The sequence below is a fragment of the Aythya ferina genome (genome assembly GCF_964211825.1).
Source record: "Aythya ferina genome assembly, chromosome: 2".
In the NCBI taxonomy this organism is placed as follows: Eukaryota; Metazoa; Chordata; class Aves; order Anseriformes; family Anatidae; genus Aythya; species Aythya ferina.
The window spans coordinates 51971797-51986646 of NC_140297.1; the positions used below are offsets into that span (position 1 = coordinate 51971797).

General features: G+C 45.2%; 1 protein-coding gene across 8 annotated transcripts in view; it reads left to right on the forward strand.

Annotated features, from left to right (window-relative positions):
- Positions 1 to 2728: 2728 nt before the first annotated feature.
- Positions 2729 to 14850, forward strand: part of KIF13A (kinesin family member 13A) — a 118734-nt gene continuing 106612 nt past the window's right edge. For 3 of the 8 annotated variants that reach the window (XM_084507456.1, XM_084507457.1, XM_084507463.1), the window contains exons 1-2: positions 2733 to 3065; positions 3228 to 3318. In XM_084507456.1, the coding sequence (XP_084363582.1) occupies positions 3011 to 3065; positions 3228 to 3318 (146 nt within the window). In that variant the 5' untranslated portion in view covers positions 2733 to 3010. Of the gene's footprint in view, positions 3066 to 3227; positions 3319 to 14850 lie in introns of all 8 variants that reach the window. The other 5 variants (XM_084507460.1, XM_084507462.1, XM_084507461.1 and 2 more) reach the window with 4 other exon arrangements.

Consider the following 14850-nt stretch of genomic DNA (forward strand, 5'->3'; position numbering starts at 1 on the left):
CTCGGTTTGTGCACAGCCATTGCAGACATCGTGCCTTATCTTGAGCCAGCGCTTCCTTTGATCTGGGTCCTTACAGTCCGCAGCCATATGTAGGATGCCTCGTTTCAACACCTCTCCTTTTCCTTCCTGGTTGGACCACATACTTGGGATGCATTTCATAACAAAATTCATTCCTGATGCCTTCTTCCACAGGCAAGAAATCTGTGTGTGCCAGCTTCTGCTAGTGACGTTTTTTAGATACCTGGCTCTGTTTGGTGAAGTCTCCCTCTCAACACACCAAGTGCATGTCTCACATCTCCTTTAATCAGTCCTCAGACCAGTGGCCATTCAGAGGCAACAGATCTATGTCCAGGCTTCTTTCTGCTCACAGCTCTTCTGAGCCCCTTTTCAGGGCTCTTCTGGCTGATGTGCCAGGCGGCGGGGTGGGACGTGCCTTCGCGGCACCACTGGACGTTTTTACCTCTTTTTGAAAGCTCTGCTGTTTCTCAGTGCAGCTATCTATCCGTCATTTTTTTCTGTTTAGTCCATTCTCCCTGCAGTAGCTTAGCCCCAAAGTAGACAGAATAATCCCAGTTGGATTTTAGCCTGTCTTTTCAGTAAGCAAAACGTTACAGATATCACTGGTTCTGCGTCTGGGATTCCTGCCAGTTAGCTGCATTAGACAATAAGGATTGATTCTTTGGAAAATATTTTCCTGAAGCTAAGGAAACACTTTTTGGGGAGAAAACAAAGCTTTAACAAGATACTTCAAATGGAAGGCTGTCGTGAGATCATAAGCCTACTGCCGTTTTACTAAACATCTTTCTTGGCTTATTCGTTGAAAGCGTGGCCATCCTTGGAGCTCATGGTTGCAGGGATAATGCATTGCTGTTTATAATGCTTTTCCCTGATGTTGAACTCGCTCTTAGTGAATGGACACAACTCTCTCCTGCGGTATTTGGGCAGGCACTTGTTAACAATTGTCAGTTGTTTGGAAAAGCAGCTCCATTTGAGCAGGCTCCGGGTTTCACAGGCAGCCCTTTTCAAAGGACACAAATTCCAGCCTGGGAATGGGGCAGTTTCTGCCTTTCTTTAAGGTCTAGCACCAAGGTAGCACTGATTGCAGACCCTCCAGAGGTGCAAAACACGGCTCTCCTGGGGCATCAGTACTAGCACCAGGAAAGCACCAGGCAATTCATTGTTTTCAACTTGATCAACTTAGTATAGGCAGTGGGATCGAGTGGAGTGCACCCTCAGCAAGTTTGCAGATGACACCAAGCTGAGTGGAGTACTTGATACAACAGGAGGAAGGGAAGGCATCCAGAGGGAGCTGGACAAGCTTGAGAAGTGGGCCCACGTGAACATAATGAGGTTCAACAAGGCCAAGTGCAAGGTGCTGCACTTCAAAGCAGCCCTGCAGAGAAGGACCTGAGGGTTCAGGTGGATCAAAAACTTGACATGAGGCAGCAGTGCACACTTGCAGCCCAGAAGGCCAACTGCGTCCTGAGCTGCACCAACAGAGTGGGCAGCAGGTGGAGGGAAGGGATTGTGCCCCTCTGCTCTGCCCTTGTGAGGCCCCACCTGGAGTGCTGCATCCAGGTGTGGGGCCCCCAGCACAAGGAGGATATGGGGCTGTTAGAGAGGGTCCAGAGGAGGGCCCTGAGGATGCTCAGAGGGCTGGAGCACCTCTCCTGCGAAGAAAGGCTGAGAGAGCTGGAGCTGTTCAGCCTGCAGAAGAGAAGGCTCTGGGGACACCTCACCGCAGCCTTTCAGTGCTTCAAGGGGGCTTATAAAAGGATGGAGTGCAAGTTTTTGGTTATTCAGATAATGACAGGACAAGGGGGAATGGTTTTTAACTAAAAGAGGGGAGATTTAAATTAGATGTTTGAAGGAAATCCTTCACCATGAGGGTGGTGAGGCACTGGCACAGGCTGCCCAGAGCAGCTGTGGATGCCCCATCCCTGAAGTGTTCAAGGCCAGGCTGGATGGGGCTCCAGCTTGAGACATTCTCTGGTTCTATGATCACAGAGCATCGTTAGTCCTAGAACTCCCCAGAGGTCAGTACTTTGTTCTGGGCAGTTTGTGGATTTCTCCTCGTGACCCTTCCCAAACTCCACGTAACTTGATACCCAGGCTCCTTTGTGGTAACAGCACAAACCTTCACACCTCCCTGCCTGCCCCCTGCTCTGCACCCCACACCGGGCTCTGGGCACTGCCCGGGCTCCCTCACAGCCCTTCTGTTGCCCTCAAAACCCTATTTTTCCCCATTTTTTCACTCTTTTGCTGCCCACTCCCCCATTTTGGGGCCCCTTCGTCTTTTTTTCTGCGGAGCGAGCACACCCTTGGAGAACACACACCGTTAAAACAAAACAAGAGCACGACAGAACCCCCCCCCCTTCTCCCAGCGACCGTTTAACGGCCGCCTGCCGCCCGTTAACGGCGGGCAAGCTGAGGGCAGTACGCACCGCCCGCCTTCCCCCTCCCGCACCGCGCATGCGCGCCCTGCACCACAGCGCCCCCTCCCCGCCCTTTAGCGCCACTGCAAGGCGCGGCCCCCATCGCGCATGCTCACTGCGCGCCTGCCCGAGGCGGGGGGGGCCATCCAACCCCCTCCTCCCCCTCCCTCCCTCCCTACCCGGTCCCGAAGCCGCTCGGCTGTTTCCGCCACCCCCCTCCCTCAGTGCCGAAGCCGTTCGGGTGTTTCCGCCACCCCCCACACCCCTCCCGGGTGCCGAAGCCGCTCGGGTGTTTCCGCGGCTGCCCGGCGGCGGGGCCGCTGCGGGCGGAAAATGGCGGCGGGGGGCGCGCTGAGGGCCGGCGCCGGCCGCGGCTGAGCGGGGAGGCGGCTGTGGGGCTGCGCCTCCTCCTCCCTCCTTCCTCCCTCCCTCCTCCTCCTCCTCCTTCTCCTCCTCCTCCTCCTCCTCCCTCCCCCGGCATGGACGCTGGCGCTGCGCGGGGTGGCTGTGCGCGGCGCTGCCCGGCTGCGAGGTGCCGCTGAGGCGGGGGCCGCCCGCCGCCCCCCGGGGCAGCCATGTCGGACACCAAGGTGAAGGTCGCCGTCAGGGTCCGGCCCATGAACAGGAGAGGTAACCGGCTCCTCCCCGCCGCCCCTCTGCGGGCAGGGGGCTGAGAAAGCGCCTCAGACCCCCCCCCCGGCCCCTTAACGACCCTATGTGTGTGTGTGTGGGGGGGGTGTTGGGGGGCGTCCCCCCCCCCCCCCCCCTCACCGCCTCTTCTCCTCCTTGCAGAGCTGGAGCTGAACACCAAGTGCATCGTGGAGATGGAGGGCAACCAGACGGTGCTGCACCCGCCGCCCTCCAACGCCAAGCAGGGAGAGAGGTGAGGAGCGGGGACACAACCTGTACACACACACACACACACACACCCTCCGACCCCCCCCCTGACCCCCCTACGGGGGTCTGTGAGGGGCAGGGGGCTCCCCAGGACCTCAGCTTCGTGTCCTGAGGGGAGCTGGAGGTGGTCACGCTCAGCCTGCGAACCCATTCTTGGGTGAATGCTCAAAAAGCGAGCCCACCGCTTAAAAAACCCATCGCTTGGGTGAGGATGGATGGATGGATGGATGGATGGATGGACACCGGCCCCGCACGCCGCTGCTCCCAGGAATTTCCCCGGAGCGTAACCTTTGTGGAAACACGAAGCTGAATTCAGACATTGTCCTAGTCATGGTGTTTTTTGTTGTTTTTTTTTTTTGTTTGTTTGTTTGCTGGGTTTGGACATGCTTGCGTTTGGTGGCTACCCGTTTCTTTATTAATTCGGTTGCCGTCGTGTGGAATAGGCTGGGAATACGCTGCAATAATTTGGGAATCTGGCGTCTGGTTGTGATGCCCCGCTAAAGAATACCCTTGGAAATAGTCCAAAATACCAAGGCACTGGGCTGTAAAAATAGATCAGAACAGGAAAAGATTTCTTTCCTTTGAGGGAGTGTGGGGAAAGACGGGGAGGCACGAGGGGAGTAGTTACGTTGTTTGCTTATCTCTCTGATTACCTGTTGACAGCTCAGCTCGGTCGATCTGTGAAATATTTTTAATGCCAAGGACTGTGAATTCATTTGCATGATTATAGAGATTTTCATCTGAACGATTTCTTGCTACTTAAGGTTTTATTAAAAGTATCTGTGAGGTTGTTATAGCTATGAAAATTAGCGTGAGGATATGTTGGTATTTTTTTTCAAAGGCAGTGTCTTGGCTTTTATAGTTTTCCAGCAGGAAAGGTCTACACCTCTTGTGTTCTTTAATGTCCAAGATGCAAAGGCCCTCTCACGTTAATCCAAATACTGGAATACAGCTGTAATTGTGCCAATTTAACTTAAATCCAACCTGTGTTGCCTTCAAAATCATTGTTATGGCAAATGTGTTGGCCTGGGTCTTGGAAGATCTGTGCTAGTTTCCAGTCCCTTTCATAGACTTTGCGCGATCTACAAGTCGTGCTGCCTCTGTGTGTCTTAGCATCCATCTGAAAAATGGAAATCTTATTTTTCTTGAGACTATTTTAGGAAGTATGCTTTTTCTAACGTTTATTGAGCTGCTTATATGGTGTCCATCACAACACTGCTGTACTAAGAATAATATCAACTCTTTAAAGTGAGTGGGTTTGACAGGTAGAAAGTGCAACGTTGTGCGTGTTGGCTGTGGGGATTCAGGGAGACAATGCAGGGACTCCTCTGAGAGATTGAGTTTTGTGTTTGTCTGGCTTGAATACCTGTAAAAAAAATAATATCTATATTTATAAACTCTCTTACCTAGTTTGAATTGGCTTCTGATGGTGTGCCAAGAGCCCTGTGGGTGAGTTGTGACGCTTGTGTGCAACCTCGTTATTGATAGCAGTGCTGGCAGGTGATAGCTGCCCTGCTTGCAGCCAGCCCCCTGCGAGGGTGGGACTTGGCTGGCTGGTGAATGTTTAACTTGTGTGCTAGAGGGAAGCAACTGCGTGACGTGAGAGGATTGGAAATGCTGATCGGAAGTAACTCACGCTGATGCAAAAATATGGTTCGGGTACCTTCTAAATGGCAGAGATTGTGTGGAGGCTGTTGAGATGGCTAAAGGCCATCTACTGCCTTGTGAAGTTCCTTTTTTTTTTTTTTTTTTTTCAGTGTTAAACTGTTGATTTCTGCTTTATTTTTTCCCGTCAAGATAGAGTTTAATTCTCATGATGAAGAATGAATTCTATTCTTCTTCTGTGTGTACCCAAATAAAACGTCTATATAGACTGGCTCTGAATTGCTGAGTAGTTGCTGCTTGTACTTGGACTGGTGCCTTGGCAGGGTTAGAGATGTCAAATGGATTTTTGGTTTTCTTTGTGTAGCTTGTTTTTATATAGCTCAACTGGATTTTTTCTTTCAGAGCAACCGTGTCATTGCAAAAATTACTTCCCTTGTTGGCTGATTAACTGGTCTTTCTGTGCTATATTGCATTATTTTAATATTCTGTTTAGACTCTTTTACATTTTTCTTTTTATATGGAGATTTCCTTTTTTTCCGGAGGAATGAAAGTACAAGTTTGTGCTGTGCTTTGGAATGAGAATAAGTAGCCTTCTAAAGCAAATTTGGTTTCCAGGGCTGCTTTTCTTGATTGAGCTGAAGCAGAGAAACTGTAGTTGTTGGGGGGGGGGGGGGGGGGGGGAAGGAGGTCTGGAGAGGGGAGTTCAGGACCATGCTCTTTATTTGCTTTGTGTTCTTACTTTTAATTTTCGATGTATTGACGGAATTTTCTGAAGTAAAATGAGATAATCTGTAATAATTATCAAAGTGCTGTTCATCCAAAAGCAAACGTTAAGTTTAGGAAGATCAAATTTTACTGTTTTTTCCTATCCTGTAAGGAGTTTTAAAATTAGATCTAATTTCAGATGCATCCTGTTAATAGATCTCTACATTTTATTACAGATACTTCTGAAGGATTTTAGACAGACAAGTTATGACAGTTTTACAAGTGGCAAAAAATACCTAAAATCCAAGACAGTGCTTGTTCAGCTTCCACTTTTGTATTAGTTTGTATCAGTGTTGTGGAAGTTAGATCTGGGTTCTCAATTCTTCTAACAACTAGACCACACAGCATGGCTACCTTCACAAACACAGCTACAAAATGGTAATTGTTATTAAATGTTTTATCTTTTTATAAACAGCAGGCCTTTCATTCCCTACAGGCAAACAGTTTTAGGTTTCTAAACTAACAAAGAACTAAAAACAAAACATGGTAAAACCTAACAAGCTGAGTCTGAAAGACAGGAAAGTCTTTCCTGACTGTGGGAAGAGCAGACAGTTCAGCAAGAACCAGTTTTCATTAGCTGGTGTCAGGTATATTTTTGGTGCTGGCGAAGATTTTCTAGGTTGACTTGTTGCACTTCATGCCTATAGCCCTTGTTTTAGTGTTACTAGTAGCATTAGTTTCATTTATGTCTGCCTAAGGGTGTTTCTGTGTTGTTTTAGTTACCTTCTTGGTCTTCCATACGTTTTTTTCCCCGAAATTGGTATGGATTTCTCTTTCTTTCCAGAAAGAAATAATGTCTTGTTTCCGGGATCCCTGTGATTTCTTATTTAATTTTTCTTGTTGTCACCTGGGAATCTGAATTTCCTTTATCAAAGTACACTCTTCAGGAGTTGTTGGAATAGCTATTTCGGAAAGAAGACATTCCTGTATGTCTTACTGTCGTGCTATAAATGTTTGTATCTGGCTGGCATTAAGGTACAGCATTAAATTGCAACTATGAAATAATGAGAGCATGAGCTTACAGACAGTCTTTCAAAATATCTGAGTAATTATTATTTACGATGGAAGTATCACGCCCCTCTCTAAGTCTGTCAAAGGTTTCTCTTGACGTTAGAGTTGCTATCCTTTTAGGAGAACAAGTCAGGTTTTGCCAGGTGCTACCTGTGCTTCTGACTGTTGAAACAGGCTTTCCTCCATCCAGCCTTGCCTTTCAGCTACACTTTTTAAACATGTAGGATCTGAAAAGTTTATTTTGCTTCCCTGGCTACAGTTCATGGCATGATCTTTCCGTTGTTAGTAAACAAAAGATCTGTATTGACAGAAATAATGAAGTACAGAGACAGTAGAACTGCAATACTGTTTCAACTGTAGTTTTGATGAAGCAGAAGGCATCTGTTGGGCAATTTATTACCTTAAAGCACAGTAGCCTTCTGCAAACTTTGCCTTATTAAAGATCTTGGGTCAAAAAATAAGAAAGAAATCATCAGACTGTGGAGCTGAACTTAAACTTACCACTTTCCCCAGAAAGTATCTTTTTCTTTTTTTTTTTTTTTTGTCTGACTTATTTTTGCTTTTTAAACCTATTTTAGGACTTGCTTGCTCAATCTTCTGCCATCATTACTTACATAACAGACAAATAGCCCCAATGCCAAATTATAATTAGGTAAAGCTCTTATATCTTTAAATTACTCAGGGTGGCAAAGTGTGTGTGTGTGTATATATGTATATATATGTAATTTTATTATTTTTTTCCAGTAGGTTTAAGCACTTTAATAAAACCCGTAGCTGGGAGCAGGTATTTGTATGGGGTCTATCCAGTTCTTGTAGGTTGTGATGCTTCCAAAGAAAATGATTGGATTATTTAGGATATGCTAATTAGGTATAAAATCAGATTTTATTCCTAGTTAGCGTGTCCTAAAATTCTTGTTTCCAAAAAGCAGCTGTTGCCTCCTCCCCACCTTGGGGCAAACAGTATTTTCAATGGTCTTTAATAGATGGCCCTTTTTGTGGTCACTGGGATGCATTTGTTTATTTTTTGAGATGTTGCTTCAAAGAGCATCAGAGGTGAGAGAGGAGCGCGGTTGCAGGGAGAGGATGTGCGCTTCTGGTAATGGTCCCTGTTTCAAACTGGAACTGTGGGAAGCTGAAACAGGACGACTGCTAATTATTTCTGTATCTGAAGGCATGATCAAGAAGATCGTGTCCTTGCTGCATCTACTCTGAATTTTCACCTGAGCTTACTGGTGAAACAAGAGCAGGCAGCAACCTTTATCTTGGTCTAGGGGAAATTGTAAAAAGCAATCTGACTTTGACCTCTTTGGTTAGCTTCCTGTTTGACAGCAGTGTTCAGGATGTGAATTGTTAACCTGGGATCTTTGTCGAAGAGGTGTGTTGGAGTGATAAAATGTATGGCTGGCAAATGTCATTTCAGAACGGTTTTTGCATTGCTGCAGCTCACCCATGCCTCAGGTGGGATACGAGATGCAGTTCCATGAAACTGCTACTCTAACGCTTGGTTTCAAATTCCTGTATTTTGGATTTTCTATGTATTTGGGATTATGAATTTGTGGCGTGGCTCTAGGTTCTTTCTCAGGTTGCCTGAGCCACGGGTAAATGGAAGGCCTGTTATCTTGCCATGTTCATAAAATCCAGGCAGCTGTCGGGACCTTGTGCTTTGGTCTTGAAAAGGTGTAGCTAGGGGAAACTGCCACTGGATGCTGCTGAGACTGTGTGTACGCTGCTAGCAGTACGTAGTGGTGTTTATGGAAATCATGAATTAAAAAAAAAAAAAAAAAAGCTGCTCTTTTCAAATGGATTTGTTTTCCCTTTCCTTTGGGGAGATTGGGACTGAAGGACAAGTTTTATTCTCACCACCTTAGCCCCCCGTGGTATAAATCGTTTTCAAAGGAAGAAGACTGTCTCTGCAAGATTACCTTTGCCCTGTGCATCTAGTAGCGTGCACAAGCATGCGTTCCGTGCAGGGCTTTGTGCTGCAGGGCACTGGGCTGCAAATCTCTGCACACGTTTTTGGTGATGAAGTGAATTCCTTCCTTGTCTCAGGCCGGCAGTGCAGCAGGCACCGGCGGGCATCTGTCATCGAGGGAGCCGTCGTGGTGATACTTGGAGTAATAAGATTAGAGCTAAATCCTTAAACTGACAAAAAGTACTCGTCGCTGCTGTGGTTCTGGGACATTGCCGTGTTTGAAGTCCTTCATTTCTCCGAAGCTGGGGGCAAGCTGAGTAGCAGGAGGGGCAGCTGCCCGACTGCATTGCCATGTCCCTCGCACGGAAGGGCTGCATGCAGTGGTGGGAAAGTCCTGGGGTGGCTCTGCTTATTTGGCCTGGGCTGGCCATGGTGCGAGTCTATTCATGGAAACAATTACTGCCGACTCTAGTGAAATGCCAGCTGCCGCAGCAGCGCTGGGCAGATTTTGTTGCCTAACTGAATAAGTTCTCCAATTGCTTAATTCCTCGTGTTTTGTAAGGCTGCCTGTGAACAACTGCGGAGCGCGGAGCGGGCGCTGCGGAAGTGTCAGAGTGCCGGCTGGAGACGGTGAATTGTACGTGCTCAGTAAGTGCAGCCTGCAAAGAAAAGGCCCCTACCGAGCAATGATTTGCACCGCAGGACTCGGCAGCAAATTAACTTGAGACCTGAAGCACCGTGTTAACTAAAACAGTCGTGCTGTTGCCTGGAAGTAATGCTGCTGTGTCTCTTTTTACAAGAGGCAGCTGAAGGCATATGAGCTTGTTCCAGCAGTATGTGGCTATGTTGATAGGAAGTTGGGCATCGGAGCTGGATGTTTGCTGGAGCTTGAGCTTCTTGTGTAATATCTTTGTGATCCTTCTGTGGAGTGTGTTGGACAGTGTCTGGGAGCTGAGGGAGGAGCCTAGGAAGTACACAACAGGCAGATCGACCTTCATACAGTAAATTTTCAGTTTGAAAAATGCATTGCTGACAGGGGTCACAAATCAGTGACATAAGCCCAGGATTATCTGTGCTGGTGAACAGTAAGAGTTAGATAAGCTGTTTTTAATTTGATGGGAGGGTGTCCCTTCATTTCATTTACTGTTTTGGAGAAAAGTGAATGAATGCCTTGTTGTGCTGGTTAGTGCTAAATAGCTTCTACAGTTACGGTTTTATTTTAGATTAAAAGCCAACTATCTTTTTAAGAAAATGCAGCCCTCGGTCATCAGTCTAATGAAATTCATAGCCATTTCCTGAACTAATAAATTCCTAGTCATCAGCCTCAACCTCTATTTGGTGTGTTGTTATATCCTAAGCAGAGACATCCTGAGGCATGTACGTGCCTACCAAATACAGCTGCATCTTCCTCAGATGTTAAGTTAGCGACTTGTGAGGTGTAACATTTCCTCTAGGAGGTAACCTAAATGTACTCTCGTTTCACATCGATCACTATAGGGGTATCGTATGTCATTAGCCCCTAGTCACTAATGATTTTATTATCCTGCAGTCACTTGTTTGATATTTGAGTGTTACAGCTCAGGACGAAGACTTGTACCTCAACTAATGTTAAGCCCTGAATATATTTTGGCGTTTATTAATTGCACTGTACCTGTTTTGAGGTGTATCAGCCCAGCAGCGGAAAGGTGTCTGAAATATTTCTATATGCTTCTGGTAAGCTTCACAGTTAACGATGACGCTGAAGATACAGCAGAGGCTTTTTGTTCACAAGCAACAGGGAAGATACTTGTGGTCTCTGTTCTGCGAGCTAGCTCCCACCGAGCCCGTGCTGCTGCCTGGTCATGTTTAGGAGCAGCAGAGCTAGCAGGCTGCTGCTGGTTCTCCTGAGATTTGTGGCGTCACCGCATCTTCTTTTTGCAGTGTATGTGTATTCCAAGAATTGTAAGCATCTCAAAAACATGAATCAAAGCAGCTGCTGTGGCTGGAATGGCACACTTATCTCTGCGTGTGTTTATGAAGATAGCGTTCAATATGTTAAAAACTACCAGGATGCCTTGTTAATTGTCAACTTTATAAGACGTATGCCATTGTCCGAGTAATGTGCTTTACATTAAAAACAGATTGCTGAAACTGTCAGCATTTAAATATTTTCTCTTCAAATTTGCTGTTCTAGAGAACATTTTAGACTTGCAGACGAAGCGATAAAAAGTGTACATGATATCCTGTTTATTGAACGTGTAGTTCTAGTTTATTGTTCTGCCATCTCTTTTTATACACAAACATCAATCCTAAATAAGCAGAGTTCAGAAGTCTCCAATGAGATTAAATTCTCTTCTAGCATAGAGCTTCAAAATTCTGCATCTATCTCTTCAGCCATTGGAATAGTTTTTGTAGTATGAAGTATGTGGAGCCGTCTGTTTTGCTTAATATTTCTTGTATGATGACAAGGAACAGCAGATCTTTGATAAGAAACTGCAATACTTGATCCTGTTTCCCATGTGGTTTCCACTTTTTGTCTGACTGATTAAAATCAAATCATGTGCAGGGTAGCTGAAAAAGCCTTTCACAAATTTGATTCCTTCAGAATTGAAGGGTAAAGGACTGGGTGTGATGCAAGGGAAGGTTTCATCTGCAAAACGAATGGATTTGTACAGTGATCAGCACTGTTTGCCGTGTGGTTTTTAATACTTCCTAGTTCTTATTTTGTTGAATTTTTACTTCAAATTCACTTTGGCTTTGTGATTCCAAAGCCAAGGCTTGTTTTACAGTAGTTGAGCTTTTCCTGAAGATAAGCCAGCGGAGTGTTGCAGTGGAACTGGTGGAAGTTTTCTGCTGGTGAAGCCACTTTATGGCCCTGAATGAGAAGCATCCTGGTCTGCTTTGGAAAGTTTCTGTCAGTATCTGTTGATGTGAGTCTTTACGTATGCAGTGTGATGTAAGCTTGCAGTGCTCCAGACTTGTGTTGGTTCAGTAGTGTTCCCTCCCTGAATGATGCAAGTCCTGAGCATTTTGATACAGCTTTTGTTTCTTTCTGTCATGCCATGTCGTCATTCCCTATTTCGAGATGTTCCTGAATTTCCTTTAGACCTGGTAGATGTTTTCACATAACTTCATCTAATGAAATCAGGCCGAAACAGAAATTGGTCCTTTGGTAAAATAAAGAAAGGTGCCTGTATTTGGTGCGTGCAGTTGAAGAGCTTAATATATTACTCACATATCCTCTGAATGCTCAGCAAATGGTAGTTGAGTTTGGTTACTTTGTAGTTATATAATAGAGTAAAAGAGCAGAAACAGTTTGTGATCTCCCGCATGTTGCACTGTATTGGTATAAAGAAGTGCTTCTGGAAGCTTTGCCAGAAGCATATTGTGGGTCATCATCACATCCATTTCAGAGCTTCTTACCCCGACCATGGTGGACATGCAGTTCTGGAACAAACTGTCTAGAAAACTATCTGGCCTTTTCTGTAGTGCCTGTTAAATTTAAAAAGGAGAAAGTTTTGGATAGTTGACGTTCTTCTGGTGTAAGTAAGCCTCAGTTGTACCTGTATTCTTGGTTGGAGAGTCCTTGAGAAATGCTGCTTCAGTATTTGCAGGGAAGCTGAAACATTAGGAAGTGCAAAAGATGGCTCCTGAACCAACTGGCTGCTGACACGGCAGGATAGAGGGAAAGGATAGCTGGGGAGCAGGACTGGAAGGATAACGAAAGGCAGGTGAGAGGTATAGAACTGGGTGCCTAACAATATTACAAACTCCACAAAGTACGTATTGGGGGGGAAGCCAGGCCAAAACAAAAGTAGCCTGTGAGCTTTCTCCCATCCTGCTGAAAGTATGTACGAGAAACTGGCATTCTGTGAGGAAATGCTGTGTTATTCATGTGTGTTCTGGTTGAGATCCAAGTCGCAAACAAAAAGGAAGGTCAGATCTTGTAAACAGGCCATTGAACACAGGACAGAGCTTACCATGTTCGGAGCTTGTCAGGAGCTTCCAAGTCCTTTGTCTTTTTAGTGAGGTGTTTATAACATCGTAGCGAAGTTTGTGTTGTATTCCTAATTTTCAGTGTGTAGTTGTAACATGAATTTTAACAGTTTTTTTTATTTACTGTTTATTAAATGACCATCATGTCTGAGAATCTGCAGAAATTGGCTATGAAGTAAATGCTCATGCCCAGCTAAGATAGCTAAAGTGTCTTTGAGGATGTAGCACTCGAGTGTTGTCTTACCACTCCATTGAAGGAGACCTTACATTGATTACTTCTTTTTTTTTCATAAATTCAGTAGATATTGTGTTCCTCTCAGCATCCCAGCCCCACGTCTTGATTCCTTTTTATTGTCAGAAGCAGTGTATTGAAGGAAGGGAATGCCCGACTCCCCCATGGTAAAAGTTCGAGGTTAGCCTGTGCCAGCTCTGTTTTAAAATGCTCAGCGGGGCAGAGAAGATGAGTGCTGAGCCTAGACAGACATCAGTCTAATCTCTCCTCTTTTGTCTAGCCATTCTTTAGGGTAGGCTGCATCCTCTAAAATAGCTTTTGGAGTTTGCTTTGCAGATGCGAATGTGGCTCTGGGAGGGAGGGCAGCTTTTTTCAGAAACAGTGAAGGTATGCAAGCTTTGTGCCCTTAGTGTAATCTCTCCTTACTGCCTTCTGTGCTCACAGAGAGAAGCTTTGCACATGCCTCAAGGGACACGGTGTTACTTTATTTGAAATTTCGGTATCAGCTGATCATTACAAAGTGACATCTTGCAACTCTGTGCTAGTTTAAACGCGGACATGCAGATCCAGCTCCAGAAATGCAGATTTGCTGGCTGAATGCCCTTAGTGCTGTGTGGTTCTCATGTGTCTTCCGAGCTGTGTTTCTTCTGCTGCGTGCTCTGACCCGTGCTATTGATTGCTATTTGAGAATTTACTCAATAAGGCAGAAATTCGTGGCTCATGTGCAAGACACTCAAATATGCTTTGGAAACATTCTGGCACTCGCATGACCAATGTGTTTAAAATGAGTTTTGTAAAATTTCTCCAAGCCAGCTCAATCTTAATCTGTCATCTGTTGTAAAGAAGGGTGTTGCAGAGCAACTCCCTCACAGTCCTAAAAGTGGAATTTGAAATTCCTGCACTTTTTTTGAAGGTAGCTGAATCTCTGTTGTGGTTCAGAAAAAGGTACTCACATAAGTGACCTCTTGCCTGTCTGCCTTTGTAGTGATCAAAAAAAAAAAAGTAAATACTATCTCTTTGTAGGCTTGTAGTGAGATTTTAGGATATGGAATTGCAGAGCTGAGTTTTGAGGGAGGAGTACTTTGTCAGCAGCGTGTATAAACGAAAGAAAATAGCAACGTTAGTGATAACATGCTGTTGTTATGTGGGAAAATGAGCAGTGTCGGAGTTGAGTAAGCTCAAGGGGAGTGTTTGATTAGACTAGGAAACTTTTTTTTTTTCCAAATAGTAGTGGAAAGCTATGCACTTGAAGTATTTTTTATAATTATTGTTCATTTTCATATCCAAAATGGTGTTTTGCAGATTTGCTACAGAACTTTTCTGATAAATGGAGAAAGAAAAGGACACTGTGTGCTTTGTTTTGCTCTTAAAGGGCTAAAGGGGCAAGTCCTTGATTCCTTTAAAAATACTTTTACTACCTTTTTTTTTTCCTCTTCCCTCAACTGTTTTTCCATACGAGGCAGATCATTTTTTTTTGCCTCAGTGCTGTTAATCTAAGGGCCTTTGAAGTGGGATGCTGGCCTTAGCTGCAGCTTCTCCTGTAGCGTATCTTTCGTGTCCTGCTCCTTTACTTTCATGTCTCAGTTTGCAGGCATAGATCAAAATAAATTGAACTGGTCTGGAGTTACTAGCCAGACACCAGAACTTCCACCCCTTTCTGAAGTAGAACAGCTATTTAAGCAAAAAGGAGGCAGCTGTGTCCTTATTACATTGAAAATTGCTGATAATTGAGTGCTGCTGCTGCCTTTATTAGTGTTGATGTTCAAAGTAGGAAAGCTGTGCTCGAAAATTGATGCGATAACTTTCATTTGAACAATTTTGAATTTAATTCTGCATTTGCCAAACCTGAAATACATTTGCAGTTTTGCTGCATCCCTACTTTGCGTCTTCCCTTTCTCATCCCAGTTTAACTAACCCCAAACTGCTGACCCTGGTAGTACTTGCCTTCTCAGATCACTCAGGGAAGGAGTGCTTATCAGAGTAGAGAAACTTGTGGGAAGCCCTATGATAGGGTACAC